The sequence below is a fragment of the Typopeltis vanoorti genome, chromosome 3 (assembly GCF_054136105.1).
Source record: "Typopeltis vanoorti isolate ZY-2024b chromosome 3, IOZ_Tvanoo_1.0, whole genome shotgun sequence".
In the NCBI taxonomy this organism is placed as follows: domain Eukaryota; kingdom Metazoa; phylum Arthropoda; class Arachnida; order Uropygi; family Thelyphonidae; genus Typopeltis; species Typopeltis vanoorti.
Window position 1 is genome coordinate 70263715 of NC_143551.1, and position 19611 is coordinate 70283325.

Genomic DNA, 19611 nt, shown 5'->3' on the forward strand with positions numbered 1-19611 from the left:
CCACATGCATTACAGACTCATATTGGTGAACTCCAAATTGACAGCAAAATGGCTTACTTAAACCTGAAGACAAAAGTTATGTTTAATAGTTATGTACAATTAGAAATAATAAAAATCCATAACGATGAAACTGAATAGCTAAGGATCATTACATATACTTAGGAAAACAGATATCAATGGATCAAAATAGCATGGAAGAAGTCAAATTATAGTCAATATTAAACAGACAATTACTACTATGCCGGAAAACAAAAGGTTTTTGCTGGTGCACTCTCTGTATACTGATGTATGGCTGTGAAACATCATTAGTTTCCTGATAAAATATCCTCAAGGAGCATACAAGATATTAAGATAGTAAATACCACATGACGAAGTTAATTATTACAAATCTCCTAACAACAATTTTTTTGAAATGAGTCTATTACCTGTCAGTACTCCAATAGAGTCATATCTAGTATTTCGGTCTTCTAGGACACTTCTAACTGAATCAATTCATCTAGATCATAATCATCCTCTGGGTCTTTTCCCTGCTATCTTAACTTCAAACATCTATACCTAACCTTTCCTCTACCATTCTGTTTAAGCCTCAGAATAGTTATGCTGATACATTCCTGAATGCTAATAATCTTAATTTTAAATATGATTCTACCAATGACTGTTCATGGCCAAATTTTCTCAGAACATTCATATCAGTAGTCTCTGATCTTCAATCAAGTCCTTTGATTCTAGCTCAACGCCTAGATCTGTAACTTAAAACTGTTTTATATACTGCCAGTATAATGTTTTAGCAATTTCTCTCTTATTCCATATAAATTTATTCAACTGGCATCCCACCATGGCAGCTATGCTATTCTGTTGTCTATGTTAAGATTTAATTTGATATCTGCTTTAAAAATTATCCCTAAATAGCCAAAATATTTTACTTGTTTTACAGGTTCTCCATTAAGAATGCTGCTAAAGTTTGTGTTCTTTCATATTTTCATTGTTTTGGTCTTTTTATTGCTAATTTTCATGCCAAATTTGTTACAGCTGTTATTCTTCTATTTAGTTTAGAGATTCTATAAATTTTCTAGAATTTCATGCTGGCTGGGGAGTCACCCGGTTAAACAAGGCCATTGTTCTTTTCACCAGGAAATAGGAGTGAACAGCGAAAAGTACACTACTGGAACAAATCCTGAAATACATCCCAACTCAACATCACCAGAGTTCAAGATTGGTACTATCCACATAAGACACAATTATATATTTGGTTTAATCCTTTATCCAAGTGTAAGCAAACAAAGTTCACGCCTGAAATATTTTCAGGACTGTGGTAACTCGCGGCAAGGGTGGTATAACTTCTCATCACTTGCCTTAGTATCCCATAATTCAAAGCACATCTCCACAAGGAGATGTATAATGCTATGCATTAAGGGAGAGGTAACTACCCAGATCGGCTTCGACCTTTATTGAGGTCTCATCAGTGGGAGCCAGACCCAGAGGTGGTGACACTAAGGTGGAAGTAATGGAGAAGTAATATTTCCATATAATATTTGGGAACTGGAAATATTACTGGAAGTAATATTTCCAATTCCCAAAAGGTGTCACACCTTATTATTTAAATTCTCTGAATTAGAGATAAGTTGATGGAGGTTTTTCCACTTGGCTATGCTATCAATTATATATTTGGTAACATAGCCAAGTGACACTTTTGTGACACCTTTTGGCAACTGGCATATGGAAATATGAGTAGAAAAAGAGTATAGTAGAGTCAGTAGAAAAAGGCATCAAAAGCCTGAAATATGAAAAGAAAAGCAACTGGAGTTCATGATATTTGACCAGAAATACTCAAGTATGGAGGTGTCTTGCAGTGGCTGCACTGCATGGTTCAGAAGGTCTGGAAAGAGGGACGAATTCGAGATGATTGGAGTAGAGCTCTCATAGTACCCATATATAAAAAGAGAAACGAAACTGAATGTGAGAATTACAGAGGTATTTCATACTGAGTGTTCCTGGTAAGATTCATGGAAGTATACCTGAAAAATGGTTGAGAAGGATTGTGCAAGGGAACCCTGGTGAAGAACAAGCTGGATTCAGGACAAATAGAGACTGTCAGGATCAGATTTTCACTTTATGATAAATCATGGGAATATAACAAAGATCTGTATTTAAGTTTTGTAGATTTGGAAAAGGCATATGACAAAGTGCCAAGAGAAATGCTATTCAAAATGCTACAGTTGTATGGTGTCAATGGGGCATTATATCAAACAATACTTCGTCTTTATTTGAGCTGTATGTCAGCAGTTAGAATTGAAGGAAATACAAGATGGTTTGATTTTATATCTGGTGTCATACAAGGATGTACATTATCCCCTCTATGATTCATTATCTATATGGATCACATTATAAGAAAAGTGATATTAAACCTGATATCAAAATTTGAGATGGTAATCTCAGATCTTTACTTTATGCAGATAATGTTACACTTTTGAATAAATCTGGTACAAGTCTGCAAGATTCCCTGACTAAATTGAATAACTGTTGTATAACACAACAAAGACAGTGAAAGTAGGCAGAAGCATTGAAAATATCAACTGCATTGTGAATGAAGAACCTATAGAACAAGTAAAACATTTTAACTACTTAGGCATAATTTTTAGTGAAGGATAGTAAATTAAATAGGGAAATAGACAACAGAATCAACAAAGCTGGTATGGTAGGAAGTCAACTGAATAAATTTATATGGAATAAGAGAGAAATTAGTCAAAACACTAAATTAGCTGTATACAAGACTGTTCAAACCAATTTTAACTAATCTGAGAGCTGGGTTAGAAATAAACCAGCTGACCAAATCCTAGACATCACAGATATGAGAGGCCTGAAAAAGATTAAGGGCATGAACAGATGGCTTCAGTGGCAATATCATATTAAAAACAAGGATATTTGAAAGAATCTGACATTGTTAGCATCTAGGAATGCATTAGCAGAGCTAATCTCAGATGTATTTTCACTTAAACAGAATGGGTAAAGAAAGATTAACAAAACAAGTATTCTCTACAGGTTGGCAGGAAAAAGACCCAGAGGAAGACCAAGATATATAGATGGACTGATACAGTAAAAAGTGCCTTAAAAGACAGAAAGATAAGATCTGATAATGCTGGAGTCTTGACAGATAACAGATTGATTTGGAGGAAAATTGTTGATAGGAAGTTAGTAATGATATAAGTTTTTCATGTAGTACTATCATATCCTGTACACCCCTTGAGGGAACATGTCAGGAATTTGGAGTTATTTGGAGAAATAAGGAGTACATCACCAACTAATACGAGGTTTTTATGCCACTTTCTTTCATTATGCAATCCATATAGATGATGAATAAGATTGGACCCTGTGCACTCTCATTTTACATCTCATTTGACATCAAACCATCTTCCTGTATTTTGTTCAATTCTAACTACTGACTTACAATAAATATAAACTATGTATCAAGCTCTTTCATTTACCTCATAACTGTAGCATTTTGAAAAAAAATTTTCGACACAACTTGTCATATGCATATGCTTTCCCCAGTATTCACTCAACTATTTATTGAGTGAATGATCTTGACAATCTTTATTTTGCCTGAACCAGAGCTTGTCCTCCTCCAAGTTTCTCTTTCCCAATTTTTCTTAGCTACTTCTCAAATATGCCTGCATATTACCAAGAACACACAGTATGGAAATTCCTGAGTAATTACCACATTCAGCTTTATTCCTCTTATAATATATAGGAACTATGACAGTTCTACTCCAATAATCTGGAATTTGATCAGATCAAGCCCTCTGAATTACATAGTGTAGTCAATGCAAAACTTATATACCTTCATATTTGACCTCTTCTGGTCAAATATAATTTACTCTAACTGACGTTCTATTTCAGGCTCTTGACAGCTTTTTTTTTTCCCTACTTCAAGTATTAATGTGTACTCCAACAAGGATTAGCTTTTCCATTTTCTTACTGTCATCTGCCTACTCTAATGATTCAAAAAAACTCCCCTGCTTATTCCTTTGGAGAACTTTGTTTGCATTCTATTTGAATATTTTCTGATTCTACTGTTCTGCCATTTCATTTAACAGTCATTCAAAATAATATACTCCAGACATATAGAATATCTTTATCTTCAGTTTTCATGTCATCATCATTGTCTTTGATTCCTTTTACACTACTAAGTTTCTTTTTCCAGACCATTTTGACAATTTCCTGATATTTATATTCTTACTGAAGCATTCCCATGAGTTTTGTTTAGCCACTTTTTACACACAACTGAGCTCTCTTACATTTTTTTCTGTATTATATTTTAACATCTGCTGACTTATTTGCCAGGAACTTTCAGCATGCTTCCTTCTTTTCCAGGACTGCTTCTTTACCTTATTGTGTCATGTAGGTGTTATATTTCTATCCTTGCAGACAACTTTACCACATGCTTCCCTAGGTGAATCAATCCATGTTTTCTTCAGAGACTTTAATGAGACTCCAAGGTGTGACACTTGTTTACAAACTGTTTAAGTTTTTCTTCAATAATGTTTATATAGTTGAGTCGACAGTTTGCTTGCAAGAGCTTCTCAACTTTCTTACCAATTGTTGTTTTCAATATGATATTCATTTTTATCCTACTCAAAACTATGTGATGTTCATTCTCAATTTCAAATCCTCTGTATATTCTTATATCATGAGAATTGACCTGGTCAGCTGAGTTGATAGCACACCCACTCTCCAACCAACAGGTCATGGGTTCAAGTCCCACCATTGGCATGGGTGTTTGTAAGAGCATCCAAGAGCTTGTATAGCTTCTTGAATTTATAAAGGCTTGTCTTAAATTCAATGAGGCTTTTCTTACTTTTTGTATCTTCTCTCCATGTGAATTTTTGCACATTTTTATGCTGGACATGGTATTGGTTATGACATGGCCATATTCTGAACAGAAATCACACAGGTACTTCCAATATTATTAGCTTTGTCCCTTTTCTTTAAATTTTCCAAGCACATTTCTATATGCCTGGTGGGATTCATTTCCTACCCTTCTGTTTAGATATCCAGCAAGATTAGCTTTTCTATTTTCTTCATGTCAGATACCTTCTATAATGATTCAAAAAAATCCTCTGCCTTCTTCTTTATAAGAACCTTCAATAGTACCACAAGCACAAATCTATGAATAATACAATTTAGTATAGAAAAAAATTTGCTTGGTATCACAAGACTGGATCATAAAAGGAATACTTGAATAAAAAATCACATCAAAATATCTGACATTATATAAAGCGCGAAACATCTGAAATGGACTGGACGTAATACTTAATGACAAGGTCAACAATGGACAAAAGAAGTTCTGGGATGGATTTCAATGGAGAAAAAATGACACAACACCCACCAAAATCACAATGAATTGATGAAATTATAAAATTTGTAGAAGTGACGTAAGGGAGGAAAGCCAGTGATAGATAGCATTGCAGTTATCATTATCAAATATGATAATGATATGAATGTCAATGAGCATGGTCTCTGAATCTGCTGAAGGAGACGTATGTTTTGGAGTATGAACTTTTTGAGGTGGATGGAGAAGAGGAAGTTGCCCAGCTGGGTGAAGCAAGTCATCAACTCAGTGAAGCTAGCAAATCCATCATACATTTAATACCTATGGAACCAAATTTACAATAGAATATATATATATATAATTATTATTATTCAGGCCTCCATGGAGTCAAAAGACTCATCGTGGGCGGTCCTTCCTAAGAAACACAAAGTCTATCATACCACTCCTTAAACTCATTGACCATTCTTGCTCTCACCACTCCATCAGGCATTGCATTCCATGGTTCAACCACCCTCCATGCAAACAAACCACTCCTCACCCTCTTGCAAACAGTTTCCTTTTGTAACTTCCAGGGATGGCCTCTTGTCATTCCTCCTTCCCACTGTTAACCCTGTAACCATCTCTCAACAGTTTAAAAGTCTCAATCATATCAGCTCTCCTCCCTTCTATCCACCAAACTCTGCAGTCCACATTCCCTCAGCCGATCCTCATAACTAACATGTTACAGTCCTGACACCATCTTTGTCATCCATCTCTGTACCCTTTCCACAGTTAATTTATCCCCTTCAAATCCTGGGGACCAAATCTGAGAACATTAAAAATCAGAGAAAACTGACAACATACAAACTATGTTATCATGGTTTGTATAATTTTTCATTGGTGAATTAGCTTAAAAATAAATGTAGGTACAACTAAATACATGATTCTCAAAAGCAAGAAAACAAAATATTACATCCTAATGCATAAAATAGGTGCAATTCATATACAGCAATACTTCTGGATTTTGCAAAGGCATTTGACAGGCTACCACATATAAACTGGTGGTAGTTATGGCAAATGGGATTGGATAATGGTTGATTGGATAAAAAATTCATGACTTATTTTTCACAGTATTAACAACACTACACACACACACACTTTTATCACAAAAATGTTTTATTAACGCTTATACTTCGCTGATTTTCAACTCAGCATCATCAGAGCACAACACACTTGTATATGCGACAGTGAGTGAGTGAAACTATATAATTGCAAAAGAGAAAAGATCTAAAGTCCTATTTTTGGCGCCCTCTAAAGAAAAAAAAAGCATCTATCCAGGACTTTTTCTTAGAATCACCGTCTCCCAAATTTTTAGCAAATTAATGCAACCATATTTGTTAAGGTTGGGAGAATTCTTCAAAGCCATTGCTGACTCAAAAAATAATCTTTCAGATCTATAGCGACTCCTAAATAAAACATTCGTTTTCCTCCATCTAATCCTGTGTGGAGGAGTGTCCAAAGCGTGGTCTGCCAGTGCCGACTTGCCATAGTAACAATAGCGAATGTATCTTTCATGTTCTTCCAGGCGGATGTTCACTGATCTTCCTGTTTGCCCATAAATTTGGGAGACGGTTATCCTAAGAAAACCTCCTGGATAGCTGGGTTTTTTTTTTTTTTCTTCAGAGGGTGCCAAAAATAGGACTTTAGATCTTTTCTCTTTTGCAATTATATAGTTTCACTCACTGTCAAGACTCATGAATAACCATCGACATCTAAGCTTATCTGTTAGATGTATAAAAAATTCGATATCAAAACAGTGGTGTATAGAGGAGCCATGTCTCTAAGGAGGAAAATTATGGAGCTGCACAGGGTTCTGTTCTAGGACCACTGCTGTTTAATTTGTTTGTTAATGATATTACAAGTGATGTGCAAGCAGATATTCAGCTGTTTGAAGATGATGCTAATTTGGGAAAAGTTATCAGGAAAAGTTAAAAGTATGCAGATGGACTGGTGCTTCAGAGTGATTTGAATAAAGTGGCTATATGGGCACACAAGAATATTATAACAAATGATAACTATGATAACAAATGAGTCAATGCACAGGCTGTATAGAGAAATAGATCTAAGTTTTGGTACAGATGTCAATTCATCATCATCAAATTCCTGCCATGTACCCTCCAGGGGGGTGTACAGGATATGATAGTACTACATGAAAAATTTACATCATTACTAACTTCCTATTTACAATTTTCCTCAAAATCAGTCTGTTACTTGTCAAGACTCCAACATTATCAGATCTTATATTTCTATCGTCTAAGGCACTTTTTACCATATCAATCCACCTATATCTTGGTATTCCTCTGGGTCGTTTTCCTGCCATCCTGGCAGAGAAAACTTGTTTCGCTAATCTTTCCTGTCCCATTCTGTTTAAGTGACCATATCACCTCAGATTAGCTCTACTAATGCATTCCTGGATGCTGACAACATCAAGTTCTTTCCTAATATCCTCGTTTTTAATATGATATTGCCAATGATGCCATCTGTTCATGCCCTAATCTTTCTCAGGACTCTCAGATATGCAGTCTCTAGTCTTTGATCAAGTGTTTTACTTCTGGCCCAGCTCTCAGATCCATAAGTTAAAAACAGATGCTAATTTAACACCGTAAATATAAGGTTTTGCACTTTAGATCTCAAAAATATAATGCTGTGTAGCATAGTGGAAGTGTTGCATTACAGGAGGTGGAGGAAGCAAAGAATCTTGGGATATTGGCAGAGAGAGCATTGAAGTTCAAAAAGAAATGCCACTATACTAAAAATTACACTGACAATCAGAGATAAGGATGTGATCATTCGGCTACAAGACTTGATCAGACCATATCTGGACGCACTGATTTGGTCACCTGAGTTTCTAGGTGAGAAGCTAGCTCTAGAAAAAGTTCAGAGGAAGATACCAAAAGCATTATCAGGATTGTGGAATATTAACTATTAAGACAGGTTAGGCAAATGTAAATTGCAGACTACCGTAAATAAGCAGAGGAGGGGCAATATGATTGAGACATAAATTGCTAAATGGTACTTATCAGATAGATATCCAGGATATTTTAAAGGGTGGAAAGAGGGAAGAGAACAGAGACAGGAGGTTATTCTTGGAAGTTGTATAAAGGTGTGCTGCATAGCTTTTTTTTTTCTTACATGAAAAGTGGTTGGTGAGTGGAATGTTTTGCTGAATGACATAGCGAGTGCACAAACAACGAACCAATTTAAGACAAGGTATGATGAACATTATCTTTGTTAGAATGCATCTTACTATTGCCACTCTTGATGAGTCGACTCCAGGAGGTGTTTGTATAATAATAATGAAATACAAGGGCTTGGTCTTAAGTGCAACAAATGGTGTCACTTAAATATAAGGCTACAACAAGCAATAGATTCATGTGAAGTCAGACAGAATTTCTAGACTTATGAATGAACTATAAGCTGACATGGATTTTATGATGCCCAACCTAGATCAAGAATATTAGAATTTCAATGGAAGAATATGAAACAATATATGGAAGACTAAGTTTTACAATCCATCTAGAATTATTACAATCTCCAATGATTCCAACAGGAATTTTTGTGGAAAAACAAATGTTTTTCGCTAATTGCACATGTCTAGCTTGATTTGCAAGAGAGAGGAGAGAAAAAGTTGTTTCCAAGAGAGACCCATAAGAAGTTGACTAACTTGCCTTCAACTGAAAAGCAATTTAATTACATTACGCCTTAGCACACTACATAGCATAAATTAAATATCTTCTAAAATTAATCTTAAACAGAAACTATTGTAAATCTATCCAACATCTGTAGGAAGTTAGCAGTATAATACATACAACTAATATAATATCAGAAAATATATGTTTATACTGTAAAATATAACCTAGTGAAGTGGTGGCGAACCTTTTTATGTGCGCGTGCCAAAAGTTTACAAATCGAGTTGCTGATGTGCCGGGCAGTTTTTAATAGAGGAAAAATTAATAGAAAATTAATTAATTTATAATATATATATATATAAATAATTTAATTATTTATAATTTTATAATATTTTATTTTATTTATAATATTTATTTATATATAAATTTCTAATATTATTCAGTGTAAAATTGATTATTGTATAATTAAATTGATTTCAATGATATTGGTTTGAAAGAAAAAAAAACAGCAATGAGAAAAAAATGTATGCATTTTAACTCACCATAGACATCAGCTGAGCAGGGGAAGCAGCAGAAGGATGTCAACTTGTCGGCGAAACGCTTACTGTATTTAGTCGAATATAACTTGCCCTTGCGTATAACTCGCACCCCTGATTTTACTTTACGAAAAAAGACAATAAAAAGTTTTGCATATACCTCGCACAAGAAAAATATTTAAACATGTTCACGTTGAGGCGATAGTAACTTGCTCCCCACGGTAACAACCTTCCCCTTCCCAACAGCCATTATACTGCAGATGCAAGAAAAACAAGTAGTTTTATTGTGTCCCTGAATAAGGTACAGATGCTTATGCAGTCTGTGTAATATATTTCTCAACAAACAGTGCAATTAGAGACAGCTGGAATAAAAACGGCACTAACTAATGAATCACATTCCCCTCTCATTGAAACTATGCTGTATAAACTCCAGCAAAACCATATGTTGCACTGGAAACACAGTATCTAACTAAAAGCTATTGTCCAATTTTTCAATTATATGAAATAAGTGTTTGTTTGTATTTAAAATTCTTGATGTCATTATGTCAGATCACAAAGGCTAACTTCATATAAAATTCTACCACGAATTGAAACATGCCATATAATGCTTGTATGAGTTCATCTGCCAGCTCAAAGGCAAACAAGCAGCAATAAAAATCAACCAAGGGTTGAAACTTTGTGCGAGTTGAACCCGCAGGCAATGAGAAGTTCCGTCGGAACAATAAACGACACCCGTCGTGAATGTGTTAAAACTAAGAAATATATATATAGCGAGTGTTGTTATGACAGTTGCAGATGCTATGGAATTCGGTTGAAGAGAATTAGCATTTCAATTCAAAAATTATCGGCTTGCTTTTATCTTTGAGTCGCGCGATCTTTTGGTAATACAGCACCAATCATATGCAAGCCTTCATAGCTGCTCTATCTATACTGGCCTACCTCTCTGTTTCGCAGTATGCTTTCACTTCTCATTAGTCATTCGTGAAGGATTGTTCTTTATGTATCTCAAGTCTTGTAAATTAATGTTAATTTTTGCTCGGAATAATGGAAAGGAAGATTTCACTGTTTGGGTTTCTGAAAATCTCCGCATATATCTCGCGCTACAAATTTTTAGCTTTAATTATAGGGAAAAAAAAAGTGAGAATTATATTCGAATAAATACGGTTTCATCACATACACACGCCCAATATTTATATATGCAAAGTATATCATTTATTAAATAAAAATGTATGAATCTCTCAATTTTAAACACTTGTTCCAACAATAATTAATATTTTGAATTTAAAAACACATCGCTTTAACACAGCAATTAAAATTTATTGAAAAAAAGTTAAACTTAGTTTCTTTTACTACAACTGAGTTTTTAAAAGTTTTAGTGATGGAAGTGAGAATTTTGTTGCTGTTTTCTGTCTGTTAGCTTATTAATTCTGGGATGAATTGAAGTGACAGCCAAATGGAGACAGTCAAAAAGTTTCAAACGGTTTGTCTGTTTCGTTATAAGCACAGTCATGACAGAAAATGCAAATATAAATGCAAAATTTCACAAATATATGTGGTGGAAAAACAAAGAAATCTCATTGCTATTTCATATAAATTTGGATATTCACTTTTTAATTTTATCCAGAATTTTGAATTACTCATAGAATTAAAAGTACTTTCCAGTCCTTTGTCCAATGATAATTCAATAAGTAGAAGGGTTTCTTCATGGGAAAGTACTGTCTCTTTGTGTTCAACAAAGGGGTTCACATATTTTGCCTCCGAGGATCCTCATGTTCGGGATAAAACTTTTCAAACGACAACAACATCTTCAAGTGGATTGCAACAACATCTGATACTGAATTGTGTGCATAGAAATCATCTGATTCCATAATATAATCTGAGTACGACTGAAACATTTCATTATTTCTTTCTGCAATCATATTAAACCAGAGTTTGAGTTTATTTTTGAATGATTCAATCTTGTTCCAAGCATTAAATTTTGTTGTATCTGGACCTTGAAGTTTTAATTCAACTCGTTTATGTAAGAATATATATCGCTGAGATATACAAGCCTGGCTAACCATTTCTTATCTTGGAAATAATGGAACAGGTCACTTTTCTTATTAATTAGAAATAGCTCTGCTTCCTTTCGGAGTTCATATAACCTCTCGTGAACTTCACTGCAGGAGAGCCAATGAACTTCCGAATGTTGAAAGATTTCGATGTCAGAAAATTCCCGATCATTCATGAATACTTCCATGTTTAAAAATACGTTGCTTAGTCACTGACAGTTCCTACATAGATGTTATTTAGGTGTTCTGGATATTATATTCTCCTCAGAATATTTCCACTATAAAATATTTACTGATGAAAAATGACAAATTTCAGAAGAACCTCTTGCGGCCCGGTATAATTGATGCCAGGGCCCAGTGGTTAAGAAACCTGATCTGCAATGAGTCGACTGAGGAAAAGAAAAATTGTATTTGTTCACAGCCCAGCAGATATGACAGATACAACCACCATGTTACTCTTAATATCATATGTCTTGACAAAGTTACAGCTGGTGACTTTCCATATGCTAAAAATATTAAAGATAATAAACTTGAGTTAATAAGCTTTTAAATAATGAAAAGTTTTGGCAACTAAACAGAGTTCTTTTCTATCAGCTGAGTCATGTTATTATGTCCCTCAGACAATGGCTAGAGGATTTCTTACATCAGCTGTAGTTTTCAGCTGCTGGGCCTTGTTCCTACAGTATGCTTTGTGTTTGTTGGTTAGTTTCCTTAGTGTAAAACAAAATTTAAGTTGTACGTATTATAACAATTTAAAAAAAGGTTGAATAATTTATAAGTGTATAAAAGGATAGCACCTGTAAATCATTGACGTGCCAGCAAAATTCTCAGAAGTGCCATAGGTTTGACATCTATGACCTAGTGGATCAGCCTGAAATACACATCTACCAACACATATGCATCATAGCAGCAAAAATATAAAATTTCTGAAATATGTTGGAGTCAATATCAAAATTCATTTCAAATGTCTAGGACTGTGGATCTGCCTATACACAATATATAAGATCTGTCTGTATACAATATTATTATTAACAACATCTCTATGAAGACCGGATACCCAAATCAATCATCATACTTCTCCTTTAATCCATCCAATGTCAGGGAACTTGCAACCAATTCTGGCGATTCATTCCACTTACTCACCACTCTCCACACAAAAAATCTGGTCCTCACACTCTTGCATAACTTCCATGAATGGTCCCTAGTTCTCTGACTATTTGTCATAAATTGAAAATTTTCACTTGCATCAACTGTATAACATCCCTTTAAATATCTTAAAAGCTTTTATCATGTCCCCCTCTTTTCTGCTAGCAACTAAACTTTGTAACCCACAAACCTTCAACCTAACCTAAGAGTATTCCACAGATCTGTCACCATCTTGGTCGCTCATCTCCGAATATTTTCTACCACCTCCTGGTGTCCCCAGGTGACCAAATCAGTGCACAGTAGTCAAGATGTGACCAAATCATAGCCTTATTAAAGAGGGATAATAACTTCCATATCTTTACTTGTTAGCATGTTTTTCACCATCCAAGTAATTCGCTGAGCTATTTTACCAACTTTTGCAATATGCCCTGTGAACTATATAACTCTTTCTCCACCAAGTCTCTAGCCTCATCAATTTCCTGCAAATCAATATGATATTTGCAAAGGTCGCATATGGTTCAGTCACCATATGCAATCTTTTCAACCCGAAGTGCATAACCTTACATTTTGCAACATTAAATTGCCAATCATTATCCTTTGCCGACAATGCCAATTTATTTAAATCATCCTGCATGATATCTACATCACCTTTATCAACTATTGCTCTCCCTGTTTTGCATCATCAGGAAACAACTAAATATCCACTCTTAAATCTTTCCCTAAGTCATTGATATACAAATTAAAGAGTAGTGGCACTGCTACCAAACCCTGAGGTATTCCACTAGTGACCATCATTCTCCTAGACTCCACTCCACCATATACTCTCTCTCTCTCTCTGGTGTCTGTCCATCCATCAGCCATCCCCTTATCCATACTACTAGCCTCATATCCATTCCCATTCTATCCAGTTTATGTAATCGTTTTCCATGTGGAGTTCTGTCAAAGGCCTTGGCAAAGTTGAGCCATATTATGGTGTAGTCATTACCTTTATCCAATTCTGCTGTCACTTTATTAAAAAATGTGAATAAGTTACTAAGACAGGACATACTCTTTACAAAGCCATGCCCCCCCCCCATAGAGTATCGCATCCTTATCCACCCACTGCTGTATTTTACCTTTCACCAACTTTTCCAATGCTTTAACAACCACACTCCCGATATATTAATTGGTCTGTAGTTTGGTACCTCTATCTCGCAGCCACCTTTATGCAATATACTGTCTTACTCTCTTGCTGTGTTCACATTCATATTTTTTTAATATACTGAAGACCTCCTGTTTACCTATTAATGTTGATATGCATCTCTGTAACATCTGTAATATCAGCAACTGTAAAATCACCACATGGATGATACACAAAATGATCACTCAGCAACTCAACTATTTCTTTTGGTTCAGTCACCTTCCTGCATTAGCATTGTTTAAAGTCATTCTACCATAGTCATATTCCCTCTTACTTGCTACATATCAAAAAAACTCTTCTGGGCTTACTTTGGCCTGTTTGGCTAATTCTCTCTCTCACAGTCTGATTTGGCCCTCCTTACTATACTAATCACCCCTCTTGCTTGTACTTTGTACTGCTCATGAGTATGCTGATCACTTTTTTCTTTATATTTCCTCCACAATGCTTTCTTCTTCTTTTTTTTTTTTTTTGCAGCTCTTGCTTTATATCCTTAATCATTCACTTAATTCCAACTGAGTTTATCCTCCTGACCTTGGGTATGCAGTCTGATACTGCTATCCTCAAGTAATCTCTGACCACTTGCCATGATACTGACATTCTTAAAAGGATTATATATTACATACAAGGAATATATACAGGGTTTATATATTCAACCAAAATAAATATGTATACATGAAGCAGATGCTCGTTGTTTAATGAGCATTTGTTTCATATTTTTCTTCTTTTCATTACATGTTATTGTTACCAACAGCTGTAACTTCCATAAGTAAAAATAATCACTCGTCCTTTGTCTATGAAAATTATAAGGAATTCTGTCATTTTACAAATGTTGCAAGAAAAATATTATTTGCTGTTATTTTAACTTCTGAATACTTTCTTCACTGAATCTTTCCAAATTTAACATTTTCTTTTGGTCTTGAAAGACATCTGTGTCTTCATTATTCATTAATTACTTTTTAGATTACATTTCTCTTTCTCACTTATTTGCTTTCGTGCTTTGGACAGAACCTCCATATGTATTGACACTTTTCATTTAAATCCACTGAAGCTGTTCCTAACAGCTCCACATAATATTTTGCACTATTGAAAACTTTGCATGTTACTCTGTTGACTCCAAATCCCCTTCCACTGTTTCTTTTTTTTTTTTTTTTTTTTAAATCCTTCAGCTTATTCGTTATGGTGACAACAACACAGGATTATTTATGTAGTTTATTTATGTGGATGATTATGTAGTTACTGTCCTTACTCTTAAATTAATGTTCAATGTTCTTACCACACTTAAGTTTTATTTCTAGAATTTTTGGAATGTTTCCTAAGAAAGTATGCATATACTAGTAGCCACTAGTATTTGCATAATTTCTTAGAAAACTGTTAGCCAACAAATATCTGATGAGGGGGGAAAAAAAATTTAAAAATTTAAAATAAAAAAAAAAAATGCAAAACAAAATATATGAGAATTCATGGAATACTCTAACTACCAACTAAAGCTGCTGATGTGACTCAAAGCCTCTGCAGCTTAATCAAAATTGATTATGCCTTTTGGCTGGAAAGACCTTGGTTCAAATCCCACCTATGATGTCTAAGAATTTTTACAAGGGATTTTCGATTGAAGGTGAGTTAGTCTGTCTCATATGGAGGTAAAAGAGTTTCATCATGGAAACTTTGGCTTTTCATCCCATAAATAGACAAACCGGCCATGAGGATACACACAGTTTATAGAAAATATATTCAATAAGCATGACTAACTTATCCTAATAAACTATAGTTAGGAAAACCAAGGATGTTAGGCCAGTCATGGGCTTTAAAGATACCAGTGATGATGATCATACAATTGAAATTTACTTATTTATTAAGTTTACATAACAAATTAAAAACATATGCTCTTTAATGAAGCAAATAAACATTCTGAGAAATATGTTAGCCCAAGCTAATAATAGTTATGAGTAGTAACCAACACATAAGCCTATCTACCAGAACATGCCACTTTGGGAGTTAATAATTAACAAAAAAAAATCATTCATAAAGGCTTTAACAATTTAAAATGGACTTCTTTTTGTGAAAGGTAGTGGACTTTCAGAACCATCATTCACAGTTCAAAATATAACCATGGGGGCAACCATTTATTTGTGGGTGATCTTGTGACCTGTTATTTTTAGTGAGATAGAGGATGTTAGTAGCATGTTTTTATATCACAAATGCACATGTTCTACAACTTGCATAGCTTGGGTCTGTCTAAAAAATGTCTATACAAAATTCCTCCATCACAGATTTTAATCAAGCCAGTTACTGCATGGCAGATTGGCTACACAGAAGACCAGATGAAATGAAATAAAATAAACATCCCAAATTATACATGAAATGACATACTTCATTAAGAATTGTTAGTCAATAACGCAAAATATAGTGAAGGGAAGCGCAATCATCTACTTAAGCAGTGCTTGATATTTATGCAATATTAAACTAAAATTACTTGCTCATCACAATAATTATGATAATCAGATTGCATTATGTACCTGTGAATCTAAATAATTGGCATAATAGCAATAATACAAGGCTGATGTGATAGCAGTCTAAATTCTAGTCTACAAATAATGCTTAAAATAACATAAAGCTACATTTTAGACCACAGAAATGTTTAATTATTCTAGAGTCTGCAAAAATTAAATAAATAAATAAAACTTTTGAATGTTATTGCTTATGAAAAGAAAAACATATGAAACTATGAGCAAATGAGTGAGATATTTAAAAATTTTGCACAACATTCATTCAAAAAATGAATGTTGTGCAAAATTTCATATCACAATCTTTAAATATCAGGGTTTTTGTGGAAATGCATCCCTCTGCCAATTCTCTTTATACACAGTGCTGAAGATTTCAGTAATTGTAATTAATATAAAAAAGTAATATTTAACATATCTGGTGGATGATTTGGATAAAAGAGAAAGAGTGTAAGATGTTAGCTAATTTCTTTAAGTATATAGAGTGACAAAAAAGGATCTGAATTTTTTTAACATGCACACAATAATTTCAGTTGAAAGTGTAATGGTACTATGTTTGATTTCTGCACTTTTTTTTTTCTGTAAATGAATACTATTTTGCTGCATTAAGTCCAATGTGAAGTGACTACAGGAATGATATTAATAATCGTTTACATATATTTTTGTTAATAACATGACAGCAAGCAGAATAAATATGCTGCATATAACATAGACTAAATTAAAAGTTGCAAAGTGATAATTTGATCGTGTTTATAGGAAATTTGCATTTTTTTGCTTTCCTATAAAATAATAATAAGCGTCATTATGTTATCTTAAAGAGGATGAGTAAATTCTATTCTTCAAGTTATGCGATTTCCTTATAGGTGGGGGAGGAAGATATACTTGGGATGGTGCGTGGGAATATTTTTATATAAATAAAACTTAATAAAGATTAACGAAATAAATGAAGATTAACACAAACGTTTTTCGCGTGCATATATGATTCACAGAGTACATTTGGTCCTCTTACTGAAGCCTAAATTTAAAAAAAAAAAAAAAATACAAAAATTGTTCTACGCTGATATTTTACACATCTCGCGAATTTCGACTGATGAAAAAAAATTTTAAGTTTTTATAACATTTTTCAAAAAATAAGTCTATAAAAATAGCATTTTTTAAAACTCATGCATAGAAATTAAGATCAAAATGAATATTATTGGTACTAATACTTATAAGAAACAGTTTACTACCTTTAAGAACCAACATTAGCAATTTACGTTACACTTAAAACCACGAATTTTTAATATTCACCCCCTTCGGGCTACAAGAAAGAACACAATGGACTCTCCCGCTGCCTCGATCTCACCGAGACCTGCTACGCCATATTAATATGCTAATGACTAATACTTATCCTAATATATATCCCTCCCTGTTCTCTTTACAATTTACGTAGAAAATATAATTTATTAAGATATCCATCGCATTTCTTCTTGAGTTTTAGGTTCTTCCTAAGCATTTAGTGACTACAATTATTCAACTACAACCAAAACAAAACCCATGTGGTTTCCGGCACCGGGTAACCAAGTTGATCTACAGATCTAAAGCAAAATTCCCGCGAAAAACGTGTTTATAACGCCCCACAAAATAAACCAGCGACTATCACATTTAGACCAAGGTTCAAGGATAACAGAGAACAACCTACATGTATGTTGCTAAGATCCTGATGTTCTAATATTCCGCTAGATGATGTACGAAGGATGAACTAAGTATAGCGTTCCAATCATCTCAATTCAACCTTAGACACTGCGAACAGGTATAAGAGCTAAGTCGTCTAATCTAAATGTTTTTATACTCGCCACCTAAAAATCTGAATCGAGAACCTTACCTGCCAAAGAATCATCCTCAGCATCTTCCATTGTAATGTCATGATCTTCAGACATCTCTTCCTCTCTGTTTGAAGGTGCTGGCATTATCCTGTTATTCCTAAAAAACAGCACGTCTTTACAATGTCACTACGGTAGCACTGATCACCCTACCACATAGTGAAGTGACGGCAATTTGCTCATGCGCAATAAGATCGAAACCTCATCCCAAAATATTTAAGTTATATCGAAGATTAATTCATCTGAATTTTTTTTAAAAAAAGTAATAAAAAAACAGGTTACACAGTTGCAAAACACTCACTGATTACGCGTATTACTCACATCGCTATTATCAAAATAAGTGAAAGATTAAAAAAAAAAATTAAAGTCTGAGCGATAGCACACTCAGAAAAAAAAAATCAAAAAATCGATATAGTGGAAAAACATACCTATATAAGAAACATATCGCTACTTAACGTTGATGTTCTGTCCTTCGAGACAACACAGTCAGAACGGTAACACAGACACAAAAGCAATGGATTTCGTGATTAGGTAACAGACGTTCGGTGCGCTTGTCTTAAGAGTATAACAGTGTCATTGCTCCTTTAAAGCCGTTTTGCGTATCGTATCAAGTAAAAATGCTTCAATTGATACATCACGACGTTGAACAATAAAGCAATTCATTGTCGATAAATATCACAATTTGCAAAAAAATAGCTTTTAACTGATATAATATTTATAAATTGTAAAGAAAAAAATATTAGATGTATTTATATATTCATAAACAACACGCACACACACAAAAAAAAAAAAAGACAGAGCACAACCTGTCAAGACTTATTGACATATTGTGCTCTGTATAATGAATAACGAAAACATGTTTAAGTATGTATTTTATTTCATGAATATCACTTTAAAGCACAAATTATATGTATCTGTATTATAACTGCCTTATTGGAATATACAGATTATACTGTCAGGCAAAATACATGAAAGATACATAAAACAAAATCTCTAAAGATACATAGCATAAAATCTCTCTCTATTTGTCAGGGTTATCTACATATTTCCATATGTGTGTGTGTGTGTGTGTGTGTGCGTGCGGGCGCTACAAAAATGGACTTCAGAATACTTAGTTATTGCTAACTGATATCTATATCTATAATGCTAAGTTAAAATGACATCACAGTGAAAAATAACTTTTACGTGAGTTGAGTATATTATGCTTATATATTATGCATATTTAAGCGCGCGCGCACACACACATAACACGCAATGTACATATGCCATTACACGACTCACGTACATATAAAAAGTATGTACATTGTGTGTATGTGCGCGCGCGCGCGCGCTCTTGAATAT

The 19611-nt window shown here is 34.0% G+C and overlaps 1 protein-coding gene across 4 annotated transcripts in view; it reads right to left on the reverse strand.

Moving 5' to 3' along the window:
- Window positions 1–18394, reverse strand: part of Mi-2 (chromodomain-helicase-DNA-binding protein Mi-2 homolog) — a 692327-nt gene extending 673933 nt beyond the window's left edge. For 3 of the 4 annotated variants that reach the window (XM_090390662.1, XM_090390660.1, XM_090390659.1), the window contains exon 1: window positions 18273–18394. In XM_090390662.1, the coding sequence (XP_090246788.1) occupies window positions 18273–18357 (85 nt within the window). In that variant the 5' untranslated portion in view covers window positions 18358–18394. Of the gene's footprint in view, window positions 1–17637; window positions 17758–18272 lie in introns of those variants that run through there. The other variant, XM_090390661.1, reaches the window with a different exon arrangement.
- Window positions 18395–19611: the final 1217 nt, after the last annotated feature.